The 13,063-nt window shown below is 65.4% G+C and overlaps 1 protein-coding gene across 1 annotated transcript; it reads right to left on the reverse strand.

Annotated features, from left to right (window-relative positions):
* Positions 1-420: 420 nt before the first annotated feature.
* Positions 421-10,057, reverse strand: LOC136146726 (collagen alpha-1(I) chain-like). The gene is made up of 12 exons (XM_065905762.1): positions 10,025-10,057; positions 8,547-8,812; positions 8,130-8,265; positions 7,495-7,787; positions 6,604-6,715; positions 5,562-5,595; positions 4,573-5,490; positions 4,099-4,424; positions 3,506-3,783; positions 3,259-3,377; positions 2,749-3,047; positions 421-618 (listed from the first exon to the last, which is right to left on the reverse strand). The coding sequence occupies exons 1-12, from the start codon at positions 10,055-10,057 to the stop codon at positions 421-423; spliced, it is 3,012 nt and encodes a 1,003-aa protein (XP_065761834.1).
* Between the last annotated feature and the right edge of the window lie 3,006 nt (positions 10,058-13,063).

Below are 13,063 nucleotides of genomic sequence, written 5' to 3' on the forward strand. Positions count from 1 at the left end.
ATGTTCAGTAGCAGAGAAGGGAAGCCAGGGACGCGCCGGGGGTGGTTTAAGCTGCAGCCGGAATCCTCCCCCAGCTCCCACAGGGGCCCGTACACAACACACACACACAGACAACACTCACACAACTGCACCTCTGCGAGCCTGGGCGCCGGGCACTCACACAGGTGCACACGGCTGCCACTCCGGGAGGCGCTTAAGCGGCAGGGGAGCGGAGCGTGCCTGGCAGCCGCAGGCTCTCCCACACCTGCTGCCTCTGTCCTGGATGGAGGCGCCCGCCTCCCATGAGGGCAGGAGCCCAGAGCCTCACTCCCCCCAGGAAAGGCCCGATTCAGCCAGAGAAGCGCAACCCCGTGCAGAGACTATGCTGACTTCCCGCATGAAGGCGTGAGCCACGCGCCCCGCCATGTAGAGGCACATGTGTCAGGCAGGCGGGGGCTCCGCCCGCTCACAGAGGGTGATGGGGGCCAGCCCCACACATACGCAGGCGTCGGGGCTGGAGAGGGGGCGCGGCGGGCGGAACTTGAGCTCGTCTCCGGCCTCGTCCCCCGCGTGCCCCTGGTCCCCGGTCCCAGCCCAGGATGGAGCGGCGTGCTTCAGGCCTGCACCCCTGAGCTGTGCCTTCAGGCGCACGGCCGTCCTCCACCGGAGTCACTCCCAAGGCAGGCGCCCGGCCCTCACCGTCTCAGCGGTCAGCACCGGGCCACACACACAGTGGACAGCACACACGCACACACACACTCAGACACACACTCAGACACTCACACTCACTCAGAGAACACGCACACACACACTCAGACACACACTCAGACACGCACACTCACTCAGACAGCACGCACACACACACTCAGACACACACTCAGACACGCACACTCACTCAGACAGCACGCACACACACACTCAGACACACACTCAGACACGCACACACACACTCATTCACACACACACTCAGACACTCACACTCACTCAGACAACACACACACACTCAGACACACACTCAGACACGCACACACACACTCAGACACTTACACTCACTCAGACAATACACACTCACTCAGACAACACACACACACACTAGACACACCTGAACATGCACACATCCACGCATAGACACTAGACACACACACACGCACACACACTCACGCACACACACACTCAGACACTCACACTCACTCAGACAACACACACACACACTCAGACACACACTCAGACACGCACACACACACTCAGACACACACTCAGACACTCACACTCACTCAGACAACACACACACACACACTCAGACACACACTCAGATACGCACACTCACTCAGACAACACACACACACACTCAGACACACACTCAGACACGCACACACACACTCAGACACACACTCAGACACTCACACTCACTCAGACAACACACACACACACTCAGACACACACTCAGACACGCACACTCACTCAGACAACACACACACACACTCAGACACACACTCAGACACGCACACACACACTCATTCACACACACACTCAGACACTCACACACACTCAGACAACACACACACACTCAGACACACACTCAGACACGCACACACACACTCAGACAACACACACACACTCAGACACACACTCAGACACGCACACACACACTCAGACACACTCACTCAGACAATACACACTCACTCAGACAACACACACACACACTAGACACACCTGAACATGCACACATCCACGCATAGACACTAGACACACACACACGCACACACACTCACGCACACACACACTCAGACACTCACACTCACTCAGACACACACACACTCACACTCAGACACACACTCAGACACGCACACACACACTCAGACACTTACACTCACTCAGACAATACACGCTAGACACACGTGAACACACACACACCCACGCATAGACACTAGACTCACAGACACACACACAGAAACAGCACAAACACACCCCCTCGCGGGTTCAGAGCGGGAGGCCTGCACTTCACTCCTCCAGCGTGACCCTGGGAGGCTGCAGGCCCCGCGCCCACCAGCATAACCACCCAGGCTCTAGAATGACCCGCAGGGCCTGACCCCCGATCACGGTGGAGGTGGGCGATGCTGGGGGCCGGTCCCCTGACCAGGGAAGCCAGTCTCCCTGCCCCGCCCCAGCCTCTCCAAGGGCACAGGGCACGGCCGCCCACGAGGGCTGGCCTCCCTGGAGCCCCTCAGCCCCGGGCCTCTGTGCACCTCCCACCCCCAGGCCTGCCACCCGCCCAGGCCAGCAGCGGGCAGGCAGAGGCGGGGGCCACACGTGGGCACCGCTGAGACCCTGGCAGAGGCCCTGCCGCGCCCTCACCCGCCTCTTCCCGAGGCAGCCTGGGGCTGACCCCGCGGCGCCCACCCTCCCCAGGCCCAGGCGGGCCCGACCAGGCTGCGTCCCTCAGCTCCCGCTGCCCAGACGGACAGGCTGGCGGGTGGTCCTCACATGCCCTTGGCCAGGCAGCCTGCCAGCCCGGCAGGAGGCCCCTCCCGGAAGTGACAGAAGTTACACGCCACTGTCCACTGGCCCTGAGAAGCAGGGCCTGGCCCCCGCTTCTAGGACCTTCTGCTCAGGGCCTGTTTCAAGGGCAGCCTGCCCCAGGCCCCAGAGACAGGGAGGTGGCCGAGGGGGCGTCTGGCCTCCGAGAGGCGCGACCTCTGAGTGGTGTGACACTCAGAGTGGGGACACACGGAGGAGGGTGGGGGCACGCGGGGGATCTGGCAACCCTACCGGTCCCACCAGAGGGCCTGCCCCGGGGTCTCTCCACAGCACCCCTCCCGGGAAGTCCCCACGCTCGCTGCCGGCGGGGTCCTCCCAGGCCATGTGACCCTGCCCACCCTCGCGCCCAGCCCCTCCCAGGCGAGCTGTGTGGCCGCCTCCCCGGCCCTGCGCGCGGGACCAAGTCAGCGACCAGCCTGGCCCGCGGCTCTTCTGGTCACTCATCAGCGGCCGGGAGGTCAGGGAGGGCTCCCGACACAGCCTCAGCCTGGGCCCCGCCGTGAGGGGGCACCCCTGGGTCACCCCGCCACCTGTGGGCGAAGGGCAGCCCAGGACAGGCGCCCTCCGTGCACCTCCTGGCTCCGGCCCCGGGCGCGCCGGTGAGACCTGCACTTGCTGTTTTCAACTTAGTTTGCGTTGTCTTCTTAATGGCAGCGTCAAATAATAGGGCCTTTGTTCTCATCCAGTGGGAACAACAGAAAATCGTTGGATTGATCCTCGGTGGGCGCTGAGCCCGTGAACTTCCCCCCCCCACCGTGAACTCCCGCACCGCTGGAGCCTGGCTGTCTATCGGCCGGGCAGCCGGGCAGCCGGGCAGTGACCCCAGGCTCAGCATGGTTTCCACCCCTGAGGGCTGGGCGCTGAACGGGCGGGGTGGTCCAGACCCCAGCGCGGGGTGGGGGGGAAGGAGAGCCTGAGCCCAGACAGCTGCCCCACAATAAGAGGCGGGTGGGGGCGGTCCTGGGTTCGGAGGTCCCCTTTCTCCCACCTGCAACATCGAGGACGCTGGGCGATGCCCTTCCTGCCCATTAGTGTGAGCACGGAGACGGCAGGAGGCCAGCGGAGGGCATCCCCAGGGGCACAGGCCAGCACACTGGGCGCCGAGGGTGGGCATCGCAGAGGGCACAAAGGGCAACAACGCGCGAGGAGGGTCGGAAGGTCAACCTGGCCCAGGTTATGTCCCTCTGCCGGGCCCTGCCGGGCGGGAGAGCAGCCCCATGCGGGACGGCGCCCATCGGGGTCCAGCCAACAGGCCAGGCTGAGGCCCTGCAGGGAGGGGCAGGGCGGGGGCCCGCGGGGAGCCTGGACTCGAGCCTCTCGCTGCCGTGGCCCCCAGAGCGCCCGCCCCTCTGCGCGGCTCCCGGTGTCAGCCGCTCACGTCCCCCAGAAGGGATGCAGGCTGGCACGACACCCCAGAAATACGGAGTGGCTCTGACGCGCACCGCTCAGCGCCTGCAGAATCCCCGCTCACAGGAGACTCAGGGTCTGCGGGAGCGGGGAGGCCCCTCGGAGGCGGGGAGGACCCCCTCTGGTTCTGAGGTTGAGACTTCTTGGTCAGACATCAGGTGCGCAAACCCCCACCGGAGCCCAGGAAATGGCTCCTGGGCCGAGCGCGGGACCCGAGACCCAGCAGCCTGAACAGTGTCCGGTGACCCAGCCCTTCGAGCAGACGGGCCGGCCACAGACGTCTGCGCCATCGCTCTCGTCTGGGGTCTGGAGGCTGAAGGTGAGGGCAGGTCGGGGCTCAGGGGTGAAGGGCAGGGGTGGGGGCACCGGGGGAGGACACAGCGGGGACTCGGGCGGGCGCTGGCACTCCCCCAAGCACGTCAGGCCACCGGAGGGGCCAGCGTTTCCCTGGTGGTCCCCGACTCCCCGCCCCACACACCAGAGCTGACTTGGCCTGGTCCCTGCCCTCCCAGAGCGGAGATGTCACTAGGAGCCCGGGGCTGTCACCAGCCACCCTCAGGGACAGCGGCCCAGGACCGATTCCTGTCCGAGCCCCGCGACAGGCAGGGGGGCCGTGAGGAGGGGCGCTAAGCCAAGGCCGTCCCCCACCTCCCCCGGGGAGCAAGGCGGACGGGCGCACCAGGTGGACCCCAGTCCCCCACCACCCAGCGCCCCGCCGTGGCCCCGAGGCCGGCGCCCCAGAGCCTTCCAGCCCGATCCCCGGCCACCGCCCGAGCCCGCGGCCCCAGACCCGGCCCCGAGCCCCGGACGCGGGGGAAGCGGCGCCCGAGGGGGCGCGCCTACCGTAGTAGCGGCTCGGCTCTCGGCAGTAGCGCAGGATGGGCAGCGCGTCCACCGCCGGCGGCCCCGGGGAGGGTGCGGGGTCCGCGTCGGGGCCCTGGCCGGAGCTGGAGCTCTGACCGCCGCCGCCCCCGGGCCCGGGCCCCGCGTCCCCCGCCCCGCCCGCCGCGGGGGTCACCACGAAGCGCTGGGACATGGTGGCCCCAGTACAGCCCCGGCCTCCGGTGCGGGCGCTGAAAAGACGGCGCGGGCGCGGGCGGGGCCGGGGTGGGGAGCGCGGGGCGGGGCCGAGCGGGGCGGGGCCGGGCGGGCTGCACCGGGAGGCCACCGGCCCTGAGCGCCTGGGACCCAGGACGGCGGGGTGGGGGCGCCCGGGAGGCCGCCGGCCCCGAGCGCCTGGGACCCAGGACGGCGGGGTGGGGGCGCCCGGGAGGCCGCCGGCCCCGAGCGCCTGGGACCCAGGACGGCGGGGTGGGGGCGCCCGGGAGGCCGCCGGCCCCGAGCGCCTGGGACCCAGGACGGCGGGGTGGGGGCGCCCGGGAGGCCGCCGGCCCCGAGCGCCTGGGACCCAGGACGGCGGGGTGGGGGCGCCCGGGCCGGGCGGGCGGGGCAGCCAGGAGCGCAGGGCGGGGCGCAGGCGCCGCGGAAAGCCGTCGGTCAGTGGGCAGAGGCTGGGCCCACCTTCGCAGAGCGCCCCTGCGCGCCCCAAGACGCAGAAGCCTTGTTCTGGAAGCCAGTACAGTCCTTCAGAAGAGCGCAACCGCGGGGGGCTCCTTGCCAAACCTTGGAGACCCCACCCCAGGCGCCAGGGCTCAGCTCGCCAGGGCTGGTCTACGGAGAGACAGGCCAGGGACGCTGGAGGTCCGGCTTTGGTGCGGGGAGTGTGGCCACCCCAGGGGCAGCCGGTGGCCTGGGGACCTTGAGAATGGCCACTGAAGGCCCGGACCACAGCTTCCCCGGTAACCGAGGGTGGAGGCCTCCCGCTGGGAGACTCTGGGGCCAGACCCTGGCCTGGCGATTCCCACCCCCTGCTCTGGCCTCTTGGCCACCAGGGTCCAGTCACTCAACCCAGGAGTCAGGCAGGTGGCCTCCCTTGGAATTCTACCTGGTGGAAGCCCCAGGAGGGCAGACAGCTGAGGTGGGACTGGGGGGCAAGGGGGCCCTGGGTAAGAACCGGCCCCCTCTGTCCTTGGGTGTCCACGGCAGGGCCCCCAGGGGTGCTCCAGTTTACTTTCCCTCCAGGTCTCAGGTTCATCCCTCAGCAGCTCCCCTTTACATGTGCGGCACTTCACACATTCATTCATTCACTGAGTGTGCCCTGGTGCCTAGCAGAGCCCGGGCCTGGGATGGCGCAAGGAGGCAGGAGTCCCTGCAGCTCTGAAGCCTGAGTTCCATAGGAGAGGCAGTGACAAGAGCTGAGTAAGATAGAGGGAGAGAAGGGGTCTGGGGGTGAGATTTTAAATGGGATGTTGGGGGCATTCAAGCAGTGACTTGAAGGAGGCTGGTGTTCAGCAGTGTAATAGCTTCCAAACATTCACCTCACGATCCATCATAGCTGTTCCTGGTCCAGCCCTCACATTTGTATTCCAGTATGAGAGGGAGGGAACAGTGGAAGGGACGATTACCACCCCTCCCCAGAGCATGGCCCAGAAGCCATACACCGCATCATTAGCCAGAATGTGGCTATGTGGCCACACCTGCCTGTTGAGAAGACTGGGACATGGACTGGCCATTGTTTGGGGCTCTGCTAACGAGGGAAGAGGAGAAGGAGGGTTAGAGGCCCCCGGAGCACGGGGGAGAGGTGAGAGCTGTGGGTGAAGACTGCCCTCTTGCACCTACCCTCTCGTTATCTCCCCCACCTCCAACCACATAGCAGCAGAGAGGGTGAGCGGAGCCCTGCACGCTCAGCTGCAGGCACACCCAGCCTCTCCCGCCTCGCTCCCGCTCACACCTGCGGGCACACCCGGCCTCTCCCGCCTGGCTTCTCCCGCCTGGCTCCCGCTCAGCCTTCCTGGCTTTTTCTCAGTCTCAGGAGGCCCTCCTGGCAGCAGTGGGGTCTCCACACACCCTCTGTTCTCCGTGACTCGCTGGGACGCCAGTCCTGCCTCCACCCTCCACTCTTCATTATTCTCTAGGCCATTTTCGCCCTTCAATCTTTTCCCCTCAAGATGGATGTTTGAATCGTGGAAAGTTTTCCCCCAAGTGCCTTCATGTTTTGGTTGAAAAGGCGTTCAGTCTGAAAGTAAATTTGCCCGAAACTGTCTTTAGGGTGTCTAATCTTTCCACCCAGGTCCCACGAGTCTTTCTCTTTATGTTAATTCACGCGTGTTCACATTTTTTGTTGCTACTGTAATGGATCTTATAATTATGCTGAAATGTAAAAACCAAAGCAAGACAAACATTACTGGCTGTTGTGTATTTGTTTTGTAACCTGCCACCTCCCAGAACTCTAAATTCCGTTGTTCACTTATTTTCCCAGTTTCCTCTGTGGTTTTCAGGGATTTTTTTTTTTTTTACCTGTAAAGAATGATAGCTTTGTCTTTCTTTGTTGCTTTTACTTCTTCTGTTTTCTTCCCTCCTTTTGTTCTTGTTTTGGAATTTTCTTGAAATTCTGGGGAAATATGAAATAACGCATTTTCCAGAACTGAAAAGGGAACAGCCCTGGGGGTCATCAGCCGCCATCAGAAGCGCCCAGCTGGGAGAGGACCACGAGCCGTCCTCCGCGCTGACACTCCGCCCTGAGACCACAGGCGGCCGGGGGCAGGCTTGACCCGGGAGGCCTTCTCCTCCCTCTGTCCAGGGCCTTCAGGTGAGGGGCGCTCCCGACCTCGGCCAGAGGGCAGCCTGCACCCGCAGCCTTGCCTCTGCGACGCCCGCAGCGGCCTGGCCCAGCCAGGCTCCCTGTCTGCAGTCCTGGAAATCTGGAAGACTCCGGGGCTGCGCTGACCTCGGCGGGTGGGCCTCGGGTGAACAGGTCCACTGCACCCCCAGGCCCTCAGCCCCGTGTGGGCAGGGTCTGGCTTCTGAGGATGAGCAGGGAAACGGAAACAGACAGTTGCAAGGCAGACGTTAACAGTGGCATCCCGGTCACACAAGCGTCCGAGGGGAGCACTGTGCGCCCGCAGCCTGACTTCCGGAAGCCAAGTCTCCAGGCGGCAGGCGTGGCGGCGCTCGGGCTCTTCAGGGGACTCGAAAGGCAAGTTTCAGAGTGATTTGTGGACAGAAGGTGATGGGCTGGGCCTGGGAGGGGGGCTCTGGGCGTCCGCGGGAGTCGGGGTGCCGTCAGCCGTCTGAACAGGAGCCCCGCTGCCTGCCTGACCGCGTGGTAGTCATTCTGGAGCTCAGACGGCACTGGCCTCTCTGACGGGAGTGCCCCTCCTCGGCGTCTCCCGCTGGCCCTGCCAGGGCAGCCACAGGGTCAGGCTGAGGAGGGCCGCCGAGGGCTGTGGTCCACACTGGCCCAGGGGCCCCACCGTCACCTGGAGCTGCCCAGAGGCCCCGCTGCACCCGGAGGGACGGGACCATTGTCATCCGAGCAGAGGAGCTGACGGCCTGGGCGGTGGCCTGTCTCCAGGTCCCATTCGGATGGCCTGGGCCCTTTGGAGCCATCCTCGAAGAAAACACGCGTATGCACACGCGCACGTGCACACACACACACACACACACACAAGGCCCCTGGGGGCTTCATCCGTTGCCAGGGAGGCCCAGGGTCACAGGCTGAGCTGTCACTCCAGGGGTCTGAGCTCTGTCTGGTGGGAGCCCGCAGGGGGCTTGCCACTGACCTGGAGGCCGCGCCCCTCCCCAGGAGCCGGTCCTGTGAGCACCTCAGGAAGGCGAGCGTCTCCTTGGAAGCAGACTCCCAGGGAGAGGGCTGGAGCGTGAGCAGAGGCTGGCGGGGGAACAGAAACCGAGATCCAGAGAGCAAGACGGCGAGGCGGGGGCAGGGCTGCTGGCCTCCTGCTGCCCCAAGCCGAGGGGCCTGCACGAGCCCCTGCTCGGCTGCGCTCGGGCCTCGGGACCCCTCTGGGCTGTCGTGGGGCTGACCTGCCTTCGGAGATGCAGCAGGACGGCGGGGGAGGAGGTGAGGGGCGTGCAGAGCCGTGGGGGTCGGGGGCTGCCCCCAGCACGTGAGGCAAATCCCGAGCACCAGAAAGCACCCACGGGGCTGGCCGGAGAAGGGGCTGAGCCTCCCCGCGGAGGTGCCCCTGGGGTGGAGGGCTGGTCCCGGGGGCTTCTGAGGTCTCAGGCTCAGACGACCTCCGCCCGCGCGTCTCCAGTCATCTCACCGCTGACCAGGGCTTTCGATTTTGTTCTGCCTGTGACTGTATCTATAAATATGGGTGGAAAGAGCCTGCCGGCTCGGGCCTGGGCAGTGGGCTGAGCTGGGTCAATTCCCAGCTGCCTGGAAGGGAACGGCGGACCCACCCCCCCAGGGCCCAGTAGCAGCTGGAGAGTCTGGGGTGGCGGGAAGCCTTCAGGAGTGTCCCTGACCCGGCCCCACTGGCAGCCACGAGGTCGGATGGGGCTACAGAGGCTGGGAGGAGCTCCCTGGTCATATCCCTAGGTGGGTCCGCTCCTGGGGGCAGCGAGGAGGAGGCCGTGCAGCTGGGGGTCCTCGCTGGGGACCAGGAGTCACTGCAGGAGCTGAGCCATCACAGGCACTCCCCTGCGGCCCTTTTCTGCAGGGATCTGACTGTGCGAGGCAGACGGTCTTGGGCTCAGCCACGTCCACCCCACTCGTGTCATCCTGAACAAGACCCAGCATCCCAGGGTTTCACCTGCGAGCATCCAGACAGCTTTGTATTTAGTAAACCCCCTCCCTCCCTCCAGGGACTCAAGCCTGATGCTCTCTAGCTGCCCGAGACCAGCCCCTCCTCCAAGAGGAAGGCGCGGCCACTGCGGGGTGGGGGGCGGGTCCCCCCCCGCTCTGCAGGTGGGTCCCTTGCAGCCTCTGCCTTCTAGGGTCCCTCATTCCAGTCTTCCGAGCCAGGGGTCCGGGAGCCGCTCTTCTCCTGGGAACACTCAAGTTCACAGGGGAGTGAAAAGGCATCATAACAGCCGTGCGCTGATAATGAGGAGGGCGGCTCCTCAAGTGCCCTGAACTACAGGCGGTTTGGAAACTGTGGCAGGAAGTGGTCGGTCCTCTCCAACAGATTCGTCTGCCATCCTAACGCTCCTCTAAAAATAAAGCCCACGAGTGACAACAGCGAGTGGAAGGGGGAGCACGAGCATCCTGCGTCTGGCAGGGGCAGGGTCCCACCTGAGCCGCGACCCCTGTGTGCACGTGGGGCATGGCGCGTTGGGCCCGGTGGCCCGAGGCGCCCGCCCTGCAGCCCTGCCAGGGCCCGAGGGCCTATGGCCTCCCTGGGCCGGACTCTGGGAGGGGACTGGGCCTGGGGCAGCTCCCGCCAGGACGCCCGCCTCCCTTTTCAGGGCTGCCCGGAGCCCAGGGCCCCCAGGACAGAGACGGGCGGCCAGTCCAGGCCGGGCCCCACTGCCCCCAGCCGCCGGGATGCCGTCACAGACCCCCCAGGAGATGGTGGACGAGGCTCCTTCATCCCCCAGGCTGGGGCGTTCTGCCCCCGGGCTGCCCAGGCCAGCCCATGGGCCCCCGGTCACTGGACACGCCCGAGGCCTGGAGCCCTGGGCAGCGGAGCCCGCTGAGGGCGTGTGAGCGGGGCGACCGGGGCCCGTTAGGCGCCCCAGGCAGGCGTCCCCAGGGCCCAGTGAGGAGGCGGGGTGATGGGGTGCCCCCCTCGGGGCTGGCTCCAGGGCCAGGTGGGTCAGGTCCCAGGGAAGAACTGCTCAGAGAAGCAGCAGCCGCCAGCCAATGGCCCGGCACCCTCCTAGTCCTCCAGGGCCAGGTGAGATGCGGGCCGCCTGGGGGTCCCAGCCCCGCAGAGTCCGGGAGGCTCCCTCTGGGTTACGTGTGAGGGAGCCCTCCCCACCCAGCCCTGGGGGCGCCTGGGGTCATGCCCTCTGGCCCGGGAGGGCGGCTCCTCTCACTTGCCTCCGTTTCAGTTTCGCTTCCTTTATGGCTCCAGGCTGTGAGGGCAATGCCCGCCTGTTGGCAGAAGGTGAGGCTTGCTCTGGGCCCACTGCCCCTGTGAGATCCTCTGCAAGGCTGGCCCCCCTTGGCAGCTCTGAGATGCTTCCCAGCAAGGGGCGGGCTAAGGGTTGGGTGTGTTTCGGGGATGGCACGGCCCTCGGGAAAGGAGACCCCTGCGTTGCAGGACAGAAAGCCCCTACTTGGGGGGATGGTGTCCCCAGCGCCGGCAGCCCCTCCGCTCAGCCAAGGCAGACACAGACTCGCGGCCACCGTGTCTCGACCCTGAGTTTGGGACGCTCCCCTGGGCCCTGGCCAGCTGCCCAGCCCGGCCCTCTGTGGCCGCCCATCGGGAGCCCACGGGCTGGCGCGGTGGGGAGGTTAAGGGTGAGGTGGGGGTGGGGGTGGTGGAGGTGCAGACTGAGGGGTGACGGGGAGCTCAGGAGGGGTCAGGAAAGTCCCCCCAACTCTGAAAGGTGATGCCAGGCCGTAGGGTCCTCAGTGCCAGGAAGGGGTGCCCCGGGCTTTCTGGGGAAGCAGAGCTGGGCCCCAAACATGCAGGGCCCCCTGGACAACAGCCGGAGGACTGGCTTTCTTTTCATATCCATCCCCCGCCTTCAGAACGTCCTCTTCAGGCTCTAAGGCACCCCGGTGCCTAAACCGGATGGTGCCCACCAGCCCAGCAGGACTCCGGGACGCAGCAGCGGCCTGTGGCCCCTGGTTCTCCCAGCGGACACCTTGGCGTTATTTCCTGCTTTGCTCCAGCACCCAGGACGGTGCGCAGAGCCTCTGACATTCAGAAACTGATGTGGGATGATGGGTGGATGCATCATGGATGGATGGGGGAGGGATACAGAGACGATGGACAGAGGGAGGGATGGGTGGATGGATAGATGATGGATGGATGGAGGGGTTGATGGTGGGTGAAGGGTGGATGGAAGAGTAAATGGAGGGAGGGATGCAGAGATGATGGACGGAGGGAGGGCTGCGTTTTGGATGGGGGTGGATGAATGGTAGATAGAGGGGTGGGTGAAGGATGAGAGGACGGATGGTGGATGGATGGATAATGGATAAATGGAGGAACGAATGGATGCAGGGAGGGTGGAGGAATGGATGGATGAGGGGTGGAAGAATAAAGGCCTGAAGCTCCCCTTACAGGGCAACGGTGCTTAGCCGCTCAGTCGTGTCCTGCCCTTTGCAGCCCTATGGACTGTAGCCCACCAGGCACCTCTGTCTGTGGGATTCTTCAGGCAAGAACACTGGAATGGGTGGCCATACCCTCCTCCAGGGGATCTTCCCAACCTAGGGATTGAACCCAGGTCTTCCCCCATTGCAAGCAGATTCTTTACTGTCTGAGCCACAGATTGGCACTCAGTAAATGTCAATTTTCATTCTTCTTTTCTTCTGAAACCTGTTGAAATTGCTCTTATCTGGCCTGGACCCCCATGGCTGTTTGGCTTAAGTTCCGCTTTTCTGCCTTAAATTGTGTGCTGAGCTAGGGTAGCGTGATGATTGTCCTTGGGGAGTTTAGATGAGGACGGAGAGGGGGCGGGCACACAGGCGGTGGGCTGTGGCCGGGCACGCTGGGGTGAGGCAGGATGGGTCCAGTGGTGGCGGGCTGGCCCTGGGACTGCGGGGACGATCCCGGGCGGGGCAGGGCGGCGGGGCTCCCCGTGGCCCTCTGTCGCCTCGACCTGCTGGGAAGCCCATTTCCTTGGGCGCCGCCTCTCTGGACGGCCTTCTGTGGACACCAGCGCCCCAAGCCCGGGTCTGAGCCCCGACCCCTGGCTTCTGCCGGTTTGGCTGCAGGTGGGTGACGAGGGCTGGCTGGTGAGCGGTGGGTGGGGGTGGGTGAGGGCTGGGGGGCGCATTTCTGCAGGGCCAGGGAGGCGGCCCCAGTTGGGGGGCACCTCCTCCTCAGGCCAGGCCTGGGTGTGGGCTTGGTTGGCGACTGGAGGAAGGGGGCTTTGCCCTCTCCGGGGCTCCCTCAGCAACAGAGTCCGGAGCTGCGGGGCTTCGGTCTGCCTCGGCTGGGCTGCTCTAGCTCTGCAATCAGGCCTGGGGCCCTGGGTCAAGCTGCTCAGACCCCCAGTGGCCCTTCTCTCGCCCCCTAACCCCAGATCCATCGCTCCCGGGTCTCGGGGTCAGCCCCAGCTGTGGGCCCCTCCCCAAGCCACGCCTGCCCCACTTTGGACTCTCGGACACGGAAACTTCGGCCACCCCGCCCGCCACCTGCCCAGCATGGCCACCCGA

Source organism: Muntiacus reevesi, chromosome 14 (genome assembly GCF_963930625.1).
Source record: "Muntiacus reevesi chromosome 14, mMunRee1.1, whole genome shotgun sequence".
Classification (NCBI taxonomy): domain Eukaryota; kingdom Metazoa; phylum Chordata; class Mammalia; order Artiodactyla; family Cervidae; genus Muntiacus; species Muntiacus reevesi.